The 23,285-nt window shown below is 32.7% G+C and overlaps 1 protein-coding gene and 1 long non-coding RNA gene across 2 annotated transcripts in view; both read left to right on the top strand.

Moving 5' to 3' along the window:
• The first annotated feature begins 10,251 nt into the window (after positions 1-10,251).
• Positions 10,252-14,529, top strand: LOC106326679. The gene is made up of 3 exons (XR_001267300.1): positions 10,252-10,318; positions 10,579-10,714; positions 14,449-14,529. It is a non-coding gene; the product is annotated as an uncharacterized LOC106326679 (long non-coding RNA).
• An 8,528-nt stretch (positions 14,530-23,057) lies between these two features.
• LOC106324094 overlaps positions 23,058-23,285 on the top strand; it is a 3,855-nt gene continuing 3,627 nt past the window's right edge. Inside the window, exon 1 of the mRNA XM_013762113.1 lies at positions 23,058-23,138. Coding sequence (XP_013617567.1) covers positions 23,058-23,138 — 81 coding nt within the window. The remainder of the gene's footprint in view (positions 23,139-23,285) is intronic.

Genomic DNA, 23,285 nt, shown 5'->3' with positions numbered 1-23,285 from the left:
AGACTTGGGATTAGTAGATGTAATTCTCGGGGTTAAAGTCACAAGAAATTCAAACGGAATTATCTTAACCCAATCTCATTATGCTCAAACAATATTAGAGGGATTTAAAAATTACTCTAATAGTACGGCGAAAACTCTGTTAGATCCCCAAATGCACTTGACAAAGAATTCAGGTGAAGCGGTTTCACAAAACGAGTATGCAAGTGTGATCGGAAGTCTCATGTACTTGACCAATTGTACTAGACCGGATCTGGCGCATGTAGTAAACGTACTTAGTCGATATACAAGTAATCCAGGTCATACACACTGGAAAGCTATAACGAGGGTACTCAATTACTTGCGTTACACCTAAGATTTTGGGCTTCACTATGGTAAAGAACCAGCAGTTTTAGAAGGATACAGTGATGCTAACTGGATATCAGATTCTAAAAACTTAAAATCCACGAGTGGATATGTCTTTACACTAGGAGGAGCAGCAATATCATGGAAATCTACCAAACAAACAGTGTTAGCCAGATCTACCATGGAATCTGAGTTCATAGTCTTAGACAAAGCAACAGAAGAAGCCGAATAGCTTAGAAATTTTTTGGAAGATATTCCGATGTGGGAGAAACCTGTGCCATACACATACATTGTGATAGTCAATCAGCAATAGCTCGGGCTCAGAATAATCTCTACAATGGAAAATCTCGTCACATCAGAAGACGACATAAAACCATTAGAAAACTTATCTCAACTAGTGTAATCACAATAGACTATATCAAATCGGCTGACAACCTAGCGGATCCATTTACTAAAGTGTTGTTGCTAAATCATCAAAAGGAATGGGTTTAAAGCCTATAACAAATGAGGATGCTTGATTGCAAACCTACCTATCATGACTGGAGATCCCAAGACGTAGGTTCAAAGGGAAAACAAAATCAAACAGAATCTAACAAAAGCACTTGAGACAAAGTAGTCTATTCCTAGCTCCTAAGATGATAAAAGTGCTAACAAATGTGTGAAGGATAAGCATAAGCTTTTAATGATTCCATAGCTTCTAAGCGGGGTATTACTCAATACTTTTCATGGTCAATCACCTAATGAGTGTGAAATGGGGCCGTTTCTAGGAGAATGAATGCAAAGCTATATTCTCTAAGTTCACTCATGAAAACCAGGAATAGTTCAGGGCCACAATTAGTTTGTCTAAAAATTAAAAAACGTCATGCATGTTATCCTCTTGAAAATTTAAAACGAGATAAGAGAGAGTCTTGAGGAAGAAGTTTCGGAACTCAACTTCCCTCGATCTCCGCGAGATTCTCGCCCACGTGCAGCAGCTGTTGCGGGAAGTGGGTCTTCTCCGGCTCTTTAAATATCGTCTCTCCTCTTCCTTCATTTCTTAATTTTTTTTTTCTGATCGAAATCCAACAGCAAAAAATCCCTCTGCGTAAGTCTATATTGCGAGAGTGTTTCGTAGAGTTTATAGTTCGATAGGGCGATCACGAGTGAGGCGTGATTCGTCTGCCATGGTTTTATCCTGAGACTCTATATTCGTACAGTCCCGTCTCACTAACGGAGCGAATATTTTGAGTTAAGGAAAGAGATCAGATATCGCCTCCATGTCTATTTGCGAATACGGTTTCTTATCGTCCTCGTATTCGTTTTTCTATATTCGTCTATTTCCTTAACTTCGCTTTTATTATATCGTTTACATCGGTCCGGTTTTCCGGCTTCTACAAATTTCATATGAATCATTTGCAAATGGCTGGGTCTGGAAAGTCTCGTGGAGTTGAAATCAATTTAGTCATTGCTGCCCGCCGAGACTTGTATTATTTTAGTCATTTTGATTCCAAGTTCTTATTTAGTCCGACAATCCCCATAACTTGTTCGGTGAACAATACATGCGAAACAATGTTTTTTATCTACTCACAGTCGGACCTTTTAGCAATAGCTAGATTAATGACCACCACCATTCCTAAAAAAGGGGACTCTAACAGACTCCATCAAGACTTTCTTCAAGAATTGCATGGGTGAACTGTACCAGCCAAAAGTACAAACTTCTTTTTATACAGTTGACTTGTCGAGAGAGTACGCAGCTACTGTTGGCTCAGGTTCGGTTTGATTTGAAAGGAGTGTTGGTGGTTTCTCTAGTATGTCCTATTGCCTGAATGTGCAATCTCTGGACTATCTAACCAATGTTATGGAAGCAAAGTAGATGGTCGCTAAGAAGCCATCTTAACCTCAAGGCCATCTTTAATTCCTGCAAATTCCAGAACTGTTCCAAGAGAAAATTAAACTAGGCTCCCTGTAGTGTTTCAGACGCTTATTAAACAGAAATATATTTTAACATTTGAAGTCTATATATTTTGCCTTATCACTGGTAGTTATCTCTCTCCAACGGAGATGTAATCTCAAAGATTCATTCTCATATCGGATACCAATTAAACTGCACATTTATAACCGTAAGTTTCCTTGATTGTTGCACATATTCTTTACAAGAAACTCTAACAAATAGCTGGTAAGTATTTTTGTTAAGGATTAAGAAAACAAAATACTCCAAAATAGTTTGATGTACAACTTCGGGAAAACAGCCATTTCTTACTTAACATATTGTTATATGTTCAATTGATACCTAGCTTATATAACTGCACAAAAACATATATGTACTTTCAAAAAATTTAAGTAACATACCTCTTGTTTACTTTTTTTTTTGGCAAAATAATACATTAGTCGACACATCAGCTGCCGCATCAGCTGACACATCATTTAATTTTATTGACGTAGATGAATGCCAGTGTAGGATATTTTCTTAAAAACTAAAATAAATCAAAATAGTTATTTTATAAAAATATTTTTTAAGAAAATTTAAACATTTGTAATTTTTTATTATTTAGTAAAATTAACAAAAGTTAACTAAATAATAGAATTTTAAACTTATGTAATAGATATATCGTTATAATTTTTTGATCGTTAGTTACTTTTATGTTAATCTTGGTTATGTATTTGTATAGAATTTTTTTAGCTTTTTGTGTTATCATTCAAATAATTTTTTTAAGAGATTGATAATTTATGAAATGTTAATCTAAATTCTTTAAATGTAAACAACATAATCAAGAGTAATACGACTGCACCATTAGCATTGAACTTGAATCATTACAACACTAATATAACTCTTATAAGGACGACATTGTGATAGGATCGAAACATTATACCAAATATTTTTTTTATATAAGATTAAAATTTTATTATTTAATTAAGTTTTGTTAATTTTACTAAATAATAAAAATTATAAACGTTTAAATTTTCTAAAATATATTTTTTATAAAACAACTATTTAGTTTTTTTAAAAAAAATATTGTACCCGTGACATTTTTGTCAGCAAAATTGGCTGACATAGCATCTACATCAGCAAATTAGGTTATGTGGCAGATGATTGGGCGATTAATATATGATTTTGCCAAAAAAGTAAACAATAGGTATTTTATTTGAAATTTTTGAAATCACATGTATATTTTTGCACGGTTATATAAGTCGAATATGAATTGAACATATTGTGACATTGTAAGAAAAAAAGAAAGAAAAAAAAAACTCCAAAAGAACCAAGAAGACAGAATCAAAGCGTTGCAGTAAGGGTATCTCCAATGAAACACGATTTTTTTCTCTATATTTTACAGTAAAATAGAGTAACTCTATAGAATATAGAAGAAAAAATAGTGTTTCATTGGAGATGGTCTAAGCGAAGAAAACGGAGATGGTGGTGGTGGTGGAGGAGACAATGGAGGAAGATGATTGGATTATATGTATTCTATTATAAGTTCGACGTCATTTAGAGCAAAAGAAAAAAAAAAGACATAAGTGTCCCTCCGTTCTACATGTTGATAACTACGGAAAAGCTGGGATGATGGGAAACATGTACACATTGACTTTCCGTCTCCTATCATTTCCATTTGCATCCGTCCCAGCATATATACCATTAACCAGCCACAATCCAAACAAAGCCGGGGAAAATAATCGAAGTTTATTGTTGTATTTCAAAATTATTGGATCATCTGTATTCTATTAAAAATAAATAATCGAAGTTGTGATGTTTTAAGACTATCCAGTACACAATTACTCAAATGAATATTTTTTGTATCTATTCTAGATGGAAAATTTAAAAGAACATTCTTCAGATGTATTGTGTCAATGGTTATTATTAGCTATCAAAAAAACCCCAAAATATATTGGTAGCTACAAATTAACATATAAACTCGTGGGCATCTCCACATAATTTCAACAAATTAAATCTTCATATCTATTACTAGCTATAAACTGATCATAATAAAACTACACATTTGGTCTTTGTCCCACGAAACCTTGAATACATACATTAGTATGTTTGATTTATATTAAAGTCTTTATTTCATCTCAAGTCTAACTGTACTTAATTTGTTGGATACAATGGTTAAGTACAAGGAACCTTAAGTCGTAAGCTTGGGTAACATCTGTAAGGTGGATAGCTCTTGGACCTCTACATTCAATTCCGTGGATGTGGATGAGTTTGAATGGATAGCTTGGAGAAAATTTAAATTATGTGGACGCGAAACTTAAGACGTCGAGAGGCTGCTTTGCATACAAAATTAGAAGCACTGCGATAGGCTATAGAAAACATGATCCAACATTCGACATGTCAGAGCTGTGGGACGAACTGCTAGGATCTGATCGCAATGATAAAGGAGTCTCATGCATGGAAATTTTTTGCAAAATAATTGAATGCGATAAAGAATCTCCAGCTATGCTTTCCGGCTTTCAAGATCTCTTATATCCCGCGAGCACAAAATAAAATTTCTAATTCTATAGCTAGAACTGCGAAGTCTTTTCATAGAGATCTCTGTTTTATTGGTTGTTCTATTCCGATCATGCAACCTCAAGTTTGAGTAATATAAGAGCCTTTCATTGTAAAAAAAAACTATAATGAACCGGAACATTCACATTTTTCTATTTAGAAAACAACTAACATTTTATTTACAAAAATATTAATGTTTTTAAAAACATTGGATATTAGTTTACATTCAGTTAAGAAAAAAATATTGGTCAGTTTTGATATATTTGATGAATCATTCCGTAAATCTAGATTAGAATTTTTACTGAGTAACCAAAAAATTCACAAAATCGAAGATAATGTCATCCTAAATTAAATTCCTAACTTGAAAATATGTTTTAATATTTTTGCATCCTAAATAAATATTCCCAAAAATGTATATTATAATATTTATTTTTGCATAGTAACCAAGTTCGAAACCCGGACCCGAATATCAAGATAATATGGATTCGTTTCATGGTAAGAACTAAGACATGTTATAAATTGTAATCGTCTGTTGCATTTCTTGTGTCTGTTTACTGTTCTAACATTTATAATTATCTCTTTTTGATGTCACAGATGGTTTTCGAGTTTGTTAAGTTTGCTTGGTGTTTTGGTTGATGTTTTCGGGTGAAGACTCGACTCTATGCTTTTGTTTAAGTTTGGTTGATGTTTTTGGTTTGATACTTTGTTATTGCACAACATGTTGCTCTGTTTCGGCTAGGATGTTTGTTTTTTGTTTAGAACTTTGTTATTTCACAACCACTACAGCTTTTAGGCTGTTGAATATTTTTGAAAATATCAGGTTTTGCACATGTCGAGTGCTTCAGTTACACCCGAAAGAAGCCAAACCTGATCTTTAATAATCCGAACCCGACCCGAATTCATATATTACTGAAACGGGTTCTATACTTCTCCACCAGAAACCAAAAACCTGAATCATCTAACCCAAATCCAAACGAAAACCTGAACGCCCATGCCTAATCCTAGCTATAGTCTTAAACTTTTTGTATTACATTGATTTACTTGTGGTTTTCTTAACTGCCCCCATAATCAGCAAGCTTTAAAAATTGAAATCTATATATGAAACACTAAACATTGCCAGAAAAATTCAAAAATATATTTCTGGATTATTTTGAATTTTAAAAAAACTATATATAAATTTAAACACACAAAGCGCCTATTTTAGTATACCATCAAACTCAAATCTAAAACCTGAAAATATGCAAACTTGTTTTTTGGGCTTATAAGGTTCTCAAAAATAATAACAAAAATTTATTGAAATTGCATATTCTTTTTAAAATTATAAAACAATTTATATGTAATTTATACGTAGAGAAATTATAAATTTAGAATATAGTTACAAAATTTATAAAAGTAATGTATGCACACTAAAAATAATGTTCAGGTTCTCATGTTTTGAAAATGTTATCTATCTGATTACTTTTATTAAATTTATTTTATTAAATATTATAATAAATTACAGATGAAAATATAAAATATTATATAATACAATGGAAAGTAGTGATAGATTTACACAATATATAACACAAAACTTTTAACGATACATTTAAAACGTTGTTATATAAACTATGAGTTTAATAATGGTTTATAATTTAATTAACAAATAACAACCATGAGTTTAATACTGTTGAGACCAGTGTTTAGAAAACAGGACCGGACCGGCCGGTCGAACCGGTCCGACGGTGACTCGTTGAAGAAGCCGAGTCCGGTTCGGTTTAAAACCCATATTTGAGAAAAAAATCGGTGAAAATGGCTAAAAACCGGTGAAACCGACTAAAAACCAGTAAAACGGGTGACCCAGTTCAACTTCAAAACTAGGTTCTGAAAAAATGAACATATAATTAATGTCTTTTCAATTGTTATTAAAATTTAAAATTTCATAATCAATGATTAACTTTTATTATTTAATTTGTTTTCTTTTAATTCTATTTTAAAGAAAATGTTAAAATTTATCTTTTTGATTCTCATATTATTTTCTCATTTTACCATATTAATAAAATTTAAGACTTTTAATTTTATAAATAAATAACTACGTAATTTAAACATTCAATCATTTTTTTATTATCAATTATAGTTGATATAGTATTCACTTGTTAACTTTATATATAACTAAATTTATGGCTATTACTCATTATCTAATTAATAAAAGAGAACATAGAACATTTTATATGTAGAACTACATTTTAGGTCCTTATAGTGTAAATATATGATTATATATATTTATTTATTTTTAAACAGAAAATCCTGTTCTACTAGTTGAACCGGCCAGACCACTCAACCAGTACCTAAACCGAGTCAGTATCCAGTTTTAAAAGTTTTGGTTGAGACCTAATCATACAAAACTATTGGCCAAGCGGAGAAGGGGGGCTGTGAGCTCAAAGAAGTTGAAGCAGGTGTGGGGAGCTGTGATATATGAATGTGAGCTGTAAGCTGTGAACGAGAGCTGAGAATTGTTTTTTTTAATATTATTAAAAATCTATTATTTAAGCCAACTTTTTAATAATTTAAAATATTACAAAATAATAATTAGCATAAAAAATTATTAGAAATAAAATTTATTAAAAAATAAAAAATATTAAAAACTTATATTCAAAATGAAAACATTGATAAAAATCTATCTTATTTCTGTTCATATTTGTTCTGCAATGTTGTTTCGAATACCCGCCATATGTGCATTTTCTGTGGGAACATAACTCGTTGTTTGAGCTTCAGCATCATCAGAATCTGATAGTTCAAACATATCATTTTCTTTTTGTTCATACTCTTGAAAATATTCATCAGTTCTTTTTGATTTTCGTATAAAGATTTGCAATGCCATTGTCGCAACGACAATCTTACATTGTGTTTGAAGATCATAGCACCATATGTTTCTGATAATAACAAACTTTACTTTCCACACTCCAAAAGTTTGCTCTATACAGAACGCAAAAAATATGACGTGTATTAAACATTTAATTCTCATTTGTAGGTCGTCCTCATCGTCATTGATGCGGATGATATCAAATTCGACGGTACGGAGCAAGATATCCTTTCCTATAGGGTAGGGGTGTTCAGTCCGGTAAAACCAAACAAACTAAAATCGAACTGAAATAGAGAAAGTGGTTTGGATTTGGTAAAACCGAATATACCAAATGAATGTTATTTTTAAGAAACTGTGGTATATGGATATGGACTGGTATATAAACTGATCAAACCGAAATAACCGATCAGCTTAAACATAGTAGTATAATTATAAGTAAATATTATAGTATAATTAATAATATACAAATAATTATTCTATTTATATGATTTTATACTTAAAATATTGATTTTATTAATTTAATATTTTATTTTAAGTAATTTTTTTATCAAATTAAACTAAACATAATTGTTTGTTGACAAATATGTGTGCTAATATTTAGTTATTTAAAAATATTATGGATTACTAATTTTTTATTTTTATTCTATATAAACTATTATTATTATTAATTTAATATATTTACTAATTATTTAAATAGTAAAATAGAAAATAAAAATAGTCTATTTAAAAACTGAAATATCTTCATGTTATATTAAAGCCGATATCTAATCAGATAAAGTAAAGTTCACCAAATATTAAAAAAATAATTATACTTATGTTTTTTTATATAAAACCAAATAAACCAAAAATCGATGGTATATAAACCAAACCAAATTAAAGTAAATATGAATTTGGTAGCTATTTTTAACCAAAATATCGAAAATAAAAAAAACTGAACCGAAACCGAACCGATATCCAGATTGGACACCCCTACTATTAGGGTATCCTGAATCAGCAAGAAAATATTTTCTTTTGGGTGGAGTTGGAAAATATTTATTGTTCTGTGCACAATATGTCAATTTCTTCGAATCATGTGCTCTTCTTGGTGTGCCCACGTATGTATATATAAATCCATTCTGAAGTTACATATCACAAGCACATTCATGGTAGAATGTAGCTTTCGTAAATTCCAATAAGGGATAGTACCTTGTATCAGAAGAGAGGACATGGTTAACTTGTCAAAGTTCATTCTCTCCGGGCTTTATTATATCTTGAGACATGCGAACAAGTGCATCCAAAACTTCATGAGTCTTTCTATTCACTGTCTCTTGATTTCCTTGATAATTTGTTGCGATTGTTTGCTGGACTTTATCCTCCGCAACAGTTTCAAGAAACATCGCAACAACCTCTTCTAGACCACATTCTCGGGATTATTGCAGTCCATAGTCATTCTTTAACCAAAAACATAATACTCGGAAACTTTCTTGATGCATTCGTAGAGATTCGTAGTATTCTTGATCATGGACATTTATCATTTGCATTGTATGACGCCATCCTGGACCTTGATCAGTTCTGGTTGTAGCAAATAATTAGTTCCAACGAAAAAAAGAAAAGAGTTAATATTTATCAAATTTAAATAAAATATTAAATGTACATAAAAGAAAAACATTCACGTTACTAACTCAATAGAATATATCTATATTATTAAAAGAGACGTACAAATTTAGACTTACTCTTAAACTTATAAAATATTTTCAATCCAATGCCATTGAGAATTAAATAAACCTATTATTAGGTAATGCTTGTCATTTCTAATTATTACATAATTTCCTTAAATAATTATAACACTAACAAAGATTTCGGCAACAAGAGAAGAAAATCTCCACTTTCCCTATTTGTAGGTTTCAAAACAATCATAATAAACAAAATATTCTAAAAATTAAAGCCAAAAATATTGTGGCTAAAATCATGCCTTTTATTATTTTATGTATATTCTATTATAAATAATAAGCCAATGTAAATTCAATATGATAAATATGTTTAATAGTATAAAGTATATAACACCAGATTTTAAATAGTATATAAAATAAATTTATTATTTCTTATCATAAAATTTTGGTACATAAAAAATAAAAATATTTTTACGGATATACGGGTCATATTTTAAAAATGTAAGTGATGCAAATAACGAATTACAAGACAATTTATAATACTCAATATAAATTATAAAATTATTTTTTTTAGAAATGTTATATTAAACAACTATTTTATATGGATAAACTTTAAAAATATAGATTATTACTTACACAAAATAAATATTTATTTATAAAAATTAAAAACAAAAACTCGCGCACGATAAATTATAAAAGTATAGATTATTACTTACACAAAATAAATATTTATCTATAAAAAATAAAAACAAAACCCGTGCGGGTGCCCGGATCAAGATCTATTCTATATACTATTAAAACATAAGGTTGTTTTTTGAAGTGCCTTTCTATTTCAACAATATTTACAAGACTCTACGACCGGAATATTTTTAATCTGTGCTTTTTAGTTATTAAATATATCATCAATAAACTTTTAAATCCAGTTACAATTTATTTTAAAATTTCCTTTCCCTTCGGCACCAATCACGACGGCGTAGACTCTTTCTTCTTCCTCTGCTGCTTGCATCTCCTTTGACCAGTTTCGAGGTTGGTTTTAGATTCCCAGTTGACAATCTCGTGCATCATGTACCAAGTGAAGCAATCATCTTTTTCTTCTTTGAATCTTCCCCTGAAGCAAATGTGTTCTTGACCATAGACAGCATAAATGTAGATGGGCTTTTGGCTTGTCTGTTTTGAATTTCAGTTCTTTTAATCAGTAGACTGCCAAAACGTTTGATTTTTGTCTTGATTTTAGAGTAGTGCGAGGAAATTAGGCGAAGTTAAGTGTATTATTTTGTTATCCGCAGGACGCAGGTATTTGTGAAAATCTGCGGTGGAATTGCAAAAGTATTGCATGACATATTTTGATCTGTTGAGCCTGTGTTGTTCTTGAGTGTGTTGTGTTAACATCTTTGGATGTGACGTTACATTCTGTTTCAAAAGGTAAGTTCTTAACTTTTGAAGCATTATACATCATTGCCATGGCCTTTGTTGATCATATTACTAGATTTTATATTATTAGTTTTTCATTAACTGAATTCTTAACTTAATTGAGGGTAGCTTTTTTTGTGCAACCAATTCATTGATTGCTTTAAATCACTATAATATCTTTTACAACGATTTTACATGGTTTTAGAAATTAAAATATTTCCGAATAACAGTATTTGATTTTCACCTGATATCTTTAACAAAATCGATTTTGTTCTTTGCTTGCAAGATATTCTTTTATAGTAACAGTATTTTTGTATAATTATCCTAAATAAATTGTAACAAATTTAAGCATTTGACTCATTTCAATTATCACAATTTTATTTTTATAGTTCATAAAATATTTGCATATTTTGTGGGGATATATCACTAAGAATAACTTATGCTCTCATTTTGAAAAACATTGTGCCTCTAAAATAAAAAAATCAAAATATATCAAAATATATAACTTCCTTAATGTCAATACATTTTGATAATAAACCTAACTAAATTGTAAAAAAATAAATAAACATTTTACGCATTTTTTATCATACACAATTTTAATTTTAAATTTATAAAAAATGCATATTTTGTGCTTTCATTTGAAAATATTTTGTGCTTCAAAAATTGAATAATAGAAATATATTGGAATCCATTACTTCCTCAAATTTAATATATAGAAAATCCATAATTTTAAAATATTGAATGCGAAATTTTTCATAAATCAACTTCCATATTTTTTAAGAATGATGTTCCTATGAATAACTTGTGCAATACTAAATATTAATAACTCTAATATTTTTGGTATAGATTATGATCTACAAAATATGTAAAATTATGATTATTATCTATTAATACATATGAACCAACAGTTTCAAAATTGAATTTGGATCCACAATATATATAAAACTAACAATTATAAAAGATATTAAATCCACATTATATATCAACTTACATAGTATTTACAATTTAGTATAGATAATGAATCAATTCAAAACCCTGTAAGTACCCCATTTATAACAAAAGTTTTAAATGTCCATTCGGTTTTGGTTTCGTTTTTCACAAATATTTGCTATGAATCAAGAAAATGAAACCAAAACCGAATCAATATTCATAAATATTTGATCTTTGTAAAAGAAAAGCTGAAACCAAATCGGAATCAAACCGATAATCAAACTATCCAAAATACAATTTATATACCAAAAAATATTAATTATATTTAGTTTTAAAAGTATCAAATATTCTAAAATACTACTTATAAACTGAACTACCCAAAAACTGGGATTATCCTATTACTTTTTTATCCGGAATACTCTAAACTATCATAATTTCTCGATAGAGCCGAATCACCTGTAATATTTAAATTTATCCGATATTTTATCAAAAATCCTAAATTCATAATTTTTATTTGAATTATTTAAAATTATCCGAAAATGGGAACTGAACCTGAAACCTCATTGAACTCAATATTTTATTGATTTCTAAAATTGTTATGAGAACCGAATCGAAAACCTAAATAACTAAACCGAAACCAAACCCAAATTCATGAATACTAAATAACTTAACGTTCCTATATCTCTTAATCGAAAAACCACAATCGAGCCAGAACTCAACCAAAACCAAAAAGAAAAAAACTGGAAAACTAAACCAAAATCGAACATCCATGCATAAACATATTAGTGAACAAACATACGGGTTAATAAATTTACCAACAAAGAATAATCCCGCGCTTTCAAAGCGCCGGTCAAAATCTAGTATACTATTAAAAGATAACTATTCTAAAAATCTACAATAAGAAGTTGTTGGGCCTATTAATTAGATAATATTCAGAAACTCTCTTGAATATTTGAATTTAATTTAGATCTTTAGATATGATTTGGATTTTATTTAAACTGTTTACTGAATCTTACCAAATATCTAACAACTTCGGTAAAACATAATTCTGATAATGTCTTTGCATATTCTCATTATTTTCTAAATATTTTCAATATACTGAAGCATAAATATATATATGTGAAATGTAGTCTTATATTAATTATAAAAGCACTAAACCAAAATATCCATAATTATAAAATTCAAATTACTCCAAATTTTTAATAATTAGTTACTGAAGATTTCAGACTGTTTAGTATAAAATTTAAAGAAGTTATTGTATCATCAAATCAAACATTATAAGCATGAGTATTAGTATTCGGGTACTCTTTCAGGTATTGGATTTTTGAAGTTTAAAATTAGATTCCGTTTAGATATTATAAATTACTGGATAGGTTTTGAGTCGATCCTTGAATGTCCAAATGGGTTCGGATATGATATATAGGAACCTGAAAATAACCAATGTATTTGAAAGAGCTCCGACATGTTTGTAATACATAAACCAGACCTAATTTTAAAATATAACTAATAATTCAGATATATATATTTACATTTTGGATAACTTCGAATACTCATTTGGTTCTTGGTTAAGGTCAAGTTTGGAACCGGTTCTTTGGATATCACAATTTAAACCCCATTCAAATATATACTCTCAGTCTGATCGGAGTCCGAACTTCGGAACCTTGATTTTTTGATCTGTTTCAGGTCGGTTCTACAGATGCAAATATTTTGCCGAGGCTTAAAACAACATAAGTATAGATATAATCATGTATACGATATGAATTTTGTTATTTTTTAGAACTACAAAGCATTTATAAAATATATCAAATTAGGTTTTCAATATTAAAATAATTCTACGCTTTTAGAGAGCGGATCAAATTCTAGTGATGTACTTAAAACTAAAATTAAACAATGAAGAATAATACTAGCTTTGTATAAAAAAAACATAAACGTCAAAATATTAAAGAAAAAAGTCAAAAAAGAGTCACATCAACACTTGGGGTTTGCAAAGAAGTAGTCCTTGTTTGATCTGCCATAATATCTATACGTAAAGATACATTTAATAATAGTATTAGTTGCATATAAGAATTAAACTGTTATAACATCGTATAGAAAACCAGCGTCGAAAGTCTTTGTTTCTTGGGAAATTGTCACAAATACTACATTTATAGTACCACTTTTCATATTTACATTAATCACTTTTACCATCAATTTTAATGAAGGGTAAAAGACCTAGGGTTAACTAATCTAGACTTAGGGTTTAGTGTTGAGGGATGAGATAGAGTTTTACCTTCATTTTTATAATTTTTAAAAATTCAATAGTATAATTTTGGAAATATATTTTTATATTTGTTATAATATTATGATTTTAGTACTTTTATATTTATGTAAAATTTACATATTTTTAATTTAGTATTTAATCGATACTGCATTTGGTAGTTAACCAGTCATAAGTATCTCGCAAACGCACTAATTTTTAACCGATGTACAAATCGTACAATTCTCTTAAAAACACCTAAAACCGCAACCACTCGCATCTGCAAACGCTCGCAGCAACACCCGCAAATACTGCGGTTACACCTGTCAAGCCCTAAACTCATTGCGATTTGATTTTTGGTGTAATTGAAACAAAAAATAATTAAAATATATCAAATAGAACCCACGGTCTTTCACGAGTTCGTGTATACATTTTGGTGTGAGAAAACCTTATCTCCCCACTAGCTAAACTTTTGATCTCCACGATTTTGGCACCAAAATACTATTTGATATACCATGGATTTTACTCATTTTTACCCATGATATATAGGTGTTTTAGTAACTATTTATTCTTTTTACAGTCTTTTTAGCACATTTACAGATTCATGAATGTTTTAGAGAAAAGTGATGATTTGGATACATTTTAGAGATAGAATGAGAGGAAGCTCGTAGTTGACCAACGAACATGTCTGAAGGTCGATGATCAGAGACAAATATCAATTGTGCCGTCGATCGACAGTGAAGTACGCAAAACCCAGCTAGGTTTCCAGCTGGATTAAATCCCAGGTCACAACATATTTATAGAAATATCCCTTGCTGACATTTAACATAATATATATGTATTCTGCCATTGTTCTAGGCAACACACGCTTTCATATTTTCTACTTTTCACAGCAAACAATACTTGGGGTTTTCTTAGTAGTTTGGAGAGAAGATCCATGACTTATTCAGAGATTTGTATTGGAATTCCAGTATTTCTAACTCTATCTATTTATGCATTCTATTCAGTTTATGTTTATGATTTACTTTGCTATGTCTGACTAATTCACCTATTAGATTTAGGGTTCAAATAGGTTATGAGGGATTAGCCCAAAATATAGAATTTCTAAGGTGATAAATATCCGTCAAAGAATTGCTATTAATGTCTGTGTTCTAGAGTAGCTAACTTGAAAGTATTTTGGTCTTTAAAAAAAATCTAGGTGCAAATAGAACAAGGAGAAAAAGGTCAATTAAAAACCAAACTTTGTCAAATTTGCCAAAAAAATACAGACTTCTTGTTAAACCAAATAGATCACAAATTTTCATTGACAAGCCATAATAATTACACATATTTGGTCAACCTTTTTAACCGTCAAATCTGCGTTTAAGGTTCGCAGAAACAAATATGACGTCGGTTGGACAATTGCAATCACAATAAACATAAAATAAATGAAGTCATAACATGTCTCAATAATGAGTTTCCATTTCCTCATCTCAAACTTGGTCGAAAGCATCCTCTATTAAGTCATCAATCAACTTCTTCAAGCAATCAACCTCGCCTTTCATATTGTAAATCTCAGACTAAATGTTCTGAAGTTTTGGAAGTTAATCTTCTACCTCTTCAAGCAGCGATTCCTCAACCCACTTAAAAAATGGTGTTATCAAATAAAATTTTTAATCTAAATTCTAAACTTACATTTGAGAATTTTTGAAGTTAATAAATCAAAATTTACATATTTCTTAGTTTCACACAGGTAAAAGGGACGACCGTGGCAAGCCTTTGAAGTATATATAGACACTTCACTCCCACAAACACACTTCAATGGAATCAAACTCATCTTCGTCACTTGCTTCTAGCCTGTAAAAGTAACAAAGGAGAATAGTATAAGAAGAAGGGAAGAAGAGGTGAAATCGATTTGGCGTTAGGGTTCTAAGAGTATCAATATGGGGATTTTGTAAGCTTGTTCTGTTTTTTAAACGACGGCGTATAAGGTTCCGTGAACAGTTAACAGAGATTTGACAGTTAAAACTAGTTGACCAAAAGTATATCTGTTATGGCTCGGTGAACATAAGTTTGTGTTTATTTTGTATAATGAGAAGTCTGTATTTTTTTGGCGAATTTGAAAAAGTTTAGTATTTAATCGACTGTTTTCTCATAGAACAAGTTCTAAAAGACCTCTTTACCAATCACTTGTTTTTTTTTTGCTTTTCTCCTCCTATCCAAACTTCCTCCGTCATTTTGCTTGTGTCCAGCCAGCGTCCGATGGCTCTTGAGCCTCGGCGTTGTGCCCCTCTTTTCCCTTCTTAGTTGGTGTGCTTTACGGATGTGAGATTCAATTTTTAAAGATGGTTTGGGGTTGAATTTCTGACAAAATCTCTTCTTTCCTTTTCCCAGAAATTCCAGATCTGGTTATATGATTCACTTCCTTTTGAAAGATGTTTGAGGGATTCGCTTTTCGGTGGCTCTCCAGAGGTGTTTTACCTCGACCATGGGTTTCTTCTTGGTTAGTTCACATGCAGATCACCACCGTGTTTCTCAGATCTGCTCTAACCGGTACAGATTTCAAGAAGATGTGGATTCGTCGTTTTTCAAGCCTTCCTTGTTGTGGTTTAACCGTCTATAATACTTAGCAGAAGATCATTCGTGTGCCCAGTGAAGCTTGCCTAATAATGTCTAAGACACTTCAGGTAAACCGGTTTTGGGTTGTGTTGGAGGGAACTCATGGCTTCGACAGCTGAATGAAATTTTGTGAGGGTTAAATGAGAAGTTTGATTACAACCAGGTCTTTTATTTATGTTGTTTATTAAGTGTGGTTGATCCGAGTGTTTCCGACAGTCCGACCATGTTCTGTTTAATCTCAGTTTTATGATTTACTATGAGTATGCCCGCATTCGTACGGAATATTATTTTATTGTGGTTAAGTATATAATTTTTTTGATGATGTAATTATTTTATCATCTTTATTTGTTAAGAGCACTATTTGTGTTTTATTGTGTTATGTAGTAGTAGGTGATATGCGAATATATTATGTGTTTGTCTTTTCAATAATGTGTTGTTGTGTGTATAGTAATACTCGTTAGTGGTGAAGTGGACCTCTGATGTAAAACATATTGAATTTCAATAATTTTTCACTATGAAATTTGTTAATTTTAAGATTTACGGTTTCAACGTCAAAATTGTATTTTATTTTTTCAAAATTTTGAACATTATTCTTTTAAGGATTTTTTTGTCCTCTCCCCATATTTTAATCTTGAGCTGTCACCGTCTATGTATTTGATATGCTCAAATTAACCTTCAAGCTACTCTCTGAAATAAAAGGTTCTATGTAGTACTTGAGGATCGAATCCACAGAGACTCAATATCTCACACATTAGACTTTAGCTTTAAACTATGCTAGGTCAACCAATGTATTAAGCAATGAATAATAAATCAGTAATATAGCTTAGCAAGGTGAACAAGGTAGTTATTCAGTAAATTGTTGATATATTTGATGGAATGATGGTTGATAAATCTAGGGTTTAGGCATATGAATTATAATAGATAAGATGCTAGGCGAGCTGATACGCTAGGACTCAACCGCTCACTTTATAACACTATCGATCGACGGTCGAGTGTCGATGTCGATCGATCGTTGAGGCGAGTTGATTACCACTAAGAATGGTCGATCAGCTCTCGCGTATTTCTACCAAACCTAACTCAATCAGAATATTATCAGGCAAAAAATCTACTCTCGCAGTATCCTATGTCCTAAGTTCAGTGTCTAGTTAATTACTCTAGAACCATGCATTAAGAATACTTCTAATCAATGGGTATCAATTCTCTAACAATCCTATTTTGGGGCTAATTCATCAGAACCATATAGAACCCTAAACCTAACAGGTGGATCTACTCAGACATGATAGTTGTCACAGATATCATAGATGAATAGATAAGAAATTGCAATAGATATAAATTATAAAACCAATGGAGTTCCAAAAGGATTCTGAAGGAGTTCCTCTCTTCTCTCATAACCTATAACTATGAATAAAATAAAGCTTAGCCGTCAACAATGGCTTAGAAAATACATAAATAGGGTTTTAGGTCGTCATATGGTATTTTGTGGTTGCTTATGGGCTTCAGTCGGTCATAAAATATGCTCGGCCCGTATTCTGGCATCTCCGTCGATCGACACCAAGGGTGCACCGTTCGATCGACAGTCATTCATCTCCTCGACAGCTTTCTCTCGCGAGGCAGACTGACCACTCTTCAATAAAACGGGCATAACTTCTGCTATAGGATGCTGATTGACCTTAAACTGGTGGCATTGGAAAGATAACGAAAAGCTCTATCTTGTGTCAAACTATGGGCTCAATCTAGCGGTGGTAAGGTCTCCATCCATAGCTAGAAATCTGACGCGTTTGTGCAGTTCTACACTAAAAAAGCTCCAAAAGACACCAAAATCACCACTTTCCTCCAAATCGTCCCTGAACCTGTAAACTCTCTAAATGGACTATATATCGTAGTACATATATTTTATAACACCTATATACCATGGCTAATAATGGATAAAATCCATTGTATCAACTCCCCCAGACTTACCCTGTTGCATTGTTGAGAAGAGGTGATAAAGAGTGGATACATAGATAGAGGAAGAGTATTGGGGGCAGTCAGTAACTTTTGGGATTTACCACAGTAACTTTAGTTTTACTGTGGTAACTAAGTTAAAGGCTTGGGAAGTTACCTTGGATCCCTTTGGTAAAGAGAAGCACGCCCAAGAGGAGTCTAGATAAGGGAGGAGCTGTTTGGATAAGGTTTAGGCATTGCTGGAAAGGTAAAGCTACTTTACAGCCTGTCCAAGCATGTGAAGCCTCTCAGCCAAGTATTTCAAACCAGAGAGTCCAACTAGCTTTGACTTCACATGCTTGAGTCCCATTTCGTGGATAAGCCTTAGTACCAATGTTTTTAAACCCGACCCGGACACTGCACCGGACGACTTACCGGGTCGTTGGGTCACTGGGTTGACCGCGGGTGAACCGCCGGTTAATAAATGAATTAATTTTATTATATAATAATATATATATGCTATGAAAATAAATATATAAAAACTAAAGTTTAATATTTTCTAAATGTTTTTTAAAACATAAAATAATAGTTTGGATATGTATACACTTATGTTTAAAAAGTATTTAACAAATACTTAAACTTTAGTTTTTATATTTTTATTTTCATTTGACATGTAAAATATCAAAAAAATAGTTTAGACTATTTAAAATTTTCTGTAACAAAGTAAGAGTTATGACATCTAAAAAAATCAAGATATAAAACTCACAAATATTTAAATATCTAATGTGAATAATAAATTAACTTCAAATTCAAAATAAACGAAAAGTAAAAGACCATTGTAATAAATTATTAATAACATAAATAAACTAACGCCAAATCACATCAACTAATTTTGGTTCTCTCTATCATCGTTCACTTCATTTTTTTAGGTGACATAGTGAAAAATCTTCATCAAAATCTAAAAATCACAAATATAAAACTGAAAAGGGAAAACCTAACTTCTTTTTTTCGTCAGCATCTAACTTTTTAATTGAAAACTTAGAATATAAAACAAAATCTAAAAACTAAAAAAAGAGTAAAAGTTATTTATTGGTTCAACCAGTGGTTCAACCGGTATCGGGTTCCAGGTTTTAGTGGATTTTTGCGGGTTTTTACGGGTTTTTGCGGGTTTCTAAATATTGGGTTTTTCATAAAATCCAAACCAGATTTTTTCTGGGTCACCGGGTTTACCGGTTCAACCGCGGGTCCGGGTCGGGTTTCAAAACACTGCTTAGTACTCTCTATATTATTGTAATCTGAGCTTATGAATCAATTAATGGAGTTTTGAGTCTCTCTCTTAATTCTCTCACTAAAATCTCTTAATCTCTTTAATCTTTGAATCTAATTATCTCTGGTTGTTTGAATCATGCTCTAAAACACAAAAGTGTTCATGGTATGAGAGCCAGGTTGGCAAAAGATGGGTGAGTGTGATTTCTTTTTCTCAAAATCAGAGTGTTCTTGAGTGTTCTTGAGTGTTCTTGGGATTGTTGAGGTTTCTGGGTGTTTGTATGGTTGATTCTTCTGTGGCTGAGGTTATTTGAGACTATCTAGTGGAATCAAGTAATCTCAGCATGGATATAAGCATGAATCGATCAGGTCAGGAGAGATCCAAGAAGAAAACGTGTGGGTTTGGTCATCTTGGATGAAGACATCGTTGGAGAGCTGTGGGATTTGGAGTAATCATGTAAAGGGAGAACCTTTGAAGGAGAGAGCTGCTGAGGAAGATCAGACAGCAAGGGTAAAGAGTGAAGATCAGTTGGGTCTTGAAGACAATACATTGATTGAGCAGATTGAAGATGTCTATGGGAACAAAATCAATCTTAGAAGAGTGTATGAAGTCAAGAAAGCAATCTGTGAGTTGAAACAAGGAAAAGGAGGTTTCAATCAGTATGTGAGGAAGCTACAATACTTGTGGTCATATCTAAGAGTGTTGAGACCACACACATTGGATCCGGGTGTTATACAAGAGTGGCAAGAGCAAGATATAGTCTTTAGCCTCTTGGCGAGCATGGAGTTATCATATGGATGGCTAGTTGAGCTGATTCTCAAAGAAGACAGACTTCCGGATATGGAAGAAATGTGTGTGCTTGTTCAAAGGGTTCAGACGGTGATGAAAGAGAACAAGAAGATAACTTGGAGTAAGGAGAGTGTCCAACAAAAGAAGGGGAGGTGGAGGCGAATTTATAAGGCTCAGATCAGAAGAGGAAGGTGTTGGAAGAGAAGCATACTGTCTGGTTATCAAGATTGCTGTGGTCCTATTAAGATGGGCAGAGAAGCAGCACAAAGGAGTGTTATGGGAGAGTGCTCTTACTCAGCCCTCATAGGTGGTTCTCTAGATGAGACAATGGGGCTAAGAGAGCAGAAGGAAGAAGGTAGAGCTGATGATCCTATCACCAGGAAGGAATGGGGAGGTGTTCATGGAGCGTGTACAAGCATTAGCTGCAAGCAAGAGACATGGTGTACACTTAGAAGCTCCTAAACCCATCATAATTGATTCTGGAGCAAGTCATCATACGATCAGTGGTAGGAGTCTGATAAGTGAGATCTAGACAGAAACAGGGAGAGGGAGTGTCATGATAGCTAATGGTGCTAAGGTCCCTATAGAGGGAGTGGGAAAGCTCAAGCTGTATGGGAAGGACTCGATTGCCCTCTACATGCCACAATTCACTTCAAATCTGTTTTCTGTGAAGAAGACTACTATTGATCTTGGTTGCCAAGTAGTATTCAGGCCAGATGAAGTTGAGTTTCAAGATTTGAAGACTGGGCAAGTTATTGGTAGAGGAGACAACAAGAATCAACTCTACCATCTCCAATGGGCTAAAAACTCTAAACCCTTTGATTCTGTGTGCTTAAGTAGTACTACTGATAGGATTGATAATTATTACTTTGCATGCTAGATTGGGACATCCTCATGCTCGTGCTATTGAACTGATCATTCCTAATATGTCATTTAATCACTTGGACTGTGAAGCATGCATATTAGGAAAGCATTGTAGGACTGTTTTCCCAAGATCAGAGACTACTTATGAGCATTGTTGTGATCTAGTTCACTCGGATGTGTGGACAACTCCTTGTGTGTCTAGGGACAGCCAGAAGTACTTTGTGACATTCATTGATGAGAAGTCTAAGTATACGTGGCTCACATTGCTTCCATCTAAAGATAGGGTGCTAGAAGCTTTTATAAACTTCCAAGCATATGTTACTAATCAGTACAATGCTACGGTGAAGGTACTGAGATCAGACAATGGAGGTGAATACATTAGCAATGCCTTCAAGAGTCATCTAGCCAAGCATGGGATTGTGCATCAGACTAGCTGCCCTTATACACCACAACAGAATGGTGTAGCTGAGAGGAAGAACAGGCACTTGATGGAGGTTACTAGGTCGATGATGTTTCATGCAAATGTCTCAAAACATTTTTGGGGTGATCCTGTGCAGACTGCTTGCTATCTCATCAACCAGGTACCAACCAAGATATTGAAGAACAAGAGCAGGCCACACATTGATCAGCTACGAGTCTTTGGGTGTGTGTGTTATGTCATGGTTCCAGGAGAGCAGATAAACAAACTGGATGCAAAGAGCACTAAGGCAATGTTTATTGGATATTCAATAACTCAGAAGGGGTACAAGTGCTATGATCCTGATGCAAGGAGAGTGTTGGTATCTAGAGAGGTGAAGTTTGTTGAATCAAAAAGGTATTATGAAGAAAAGAAATGGGAAGATCTGAAGGATTTATCTCAAGCTCCCTCTGATAAGGCAACAATACTGAGAGTTTTGTTGGAGAAGCTAGGGATAGGTTTATCCCAGGATCCGGAACAAGGAAGGAGAGAGCCTTCTAATCAGGCTGGAGAAGCTGGAAGGACAACTGCTCTTGATCATGAGAGGGGGAATGGATCTGAATCAGGTGAGCAAGAACAAAACCAAAATGATTCAGGTCATCAAAATCAAGAGGTAACACATGAAGTAGAGAATGGTGCTCAGCCTAGTGGAGATGGGCAAGGAGAGTCTACTGGTTCAGAGGAGAGTGTGGCTCAGTCTACTGGTTCAGAGGAGAGTATGGCTCAGTCTATTGGTTCAGAGGAGAGTGGGGCTCAGTCTTGTGAAGATGGGCAAGAAGCACAAGAAGAAGAACAAGTTCAGGCTTTGCGGAGGAGCACAAGGATAAAGAGGGATGCTTCCAACTGGGTAAACACGAGAGTGTACTACAATGCCCAAGCTGTGGAGCATCCTTCTCAAGCCTTGTGTTCCTTTGCATAATATCCAGAAGAGCACATGGTATTTATGTGTAACTTGAATGAGAATGATATACCAAGATCTTATGAAGAAACTATGAAGCACAAGGTTTGGAGAGATTCAGTAGGAGATGAAAGGGATGCAATGATTAGGAATGACACTTGGTATGAGAGTGAATTACCTAAAGGGAAGAAGGCAGTTTCAAGCAGATGGATTTTCACCATCAAGTATCTTGCAAATGGGAAGATAGATAAGTGCAAGACCAGGCTGGTTGCAAAATGATTTACACAGACTTATGGGGAAGATTACATTGATACTTTTACACCAGTGGCCAAGCTTCACACAATTCGAATTGTGTTATCCATTGCAAAAAACTTGGAGTGGGATTTGTGGCAAATGGATGTGAAGAATGCTTTCTTGCAAGGTGAACTTGAAGATGAAGTATACATGCATCCACCTCCTGGTCATGAGCATCTAGTAAAGCCAGGGAATGTTTTGAGATTGAAGAAGACAATATATGGGCTGAAACAGTCACCTAGGACTTGGTACAGGAAACTGAGTACAACACTCAATGGGAGAGGCTTTAGGAAGTCTGAACTAGATCACACTCTCTTCACCTTGACA

This window comes from Brassica oleracea, chromosome C2 (assembly GCF_000695525.1).
Source record: "Brassica oleracea var. oleracea cultivar TO1000 chromosome C2, BOL, whole genome shotgun sequence".
Lineage (NCBI taxonomy): Eukaryota > Viridiplantae > Streptophyta > Magnoliopsida > Brassicales > Brassicaceae > Brassica > Brassica oleracea.
The sequence above is the reverse complement of the archived record's forward strand: the minus strand, read 5'-3'. Positions and strand labels throughout refer to the sequence as shown.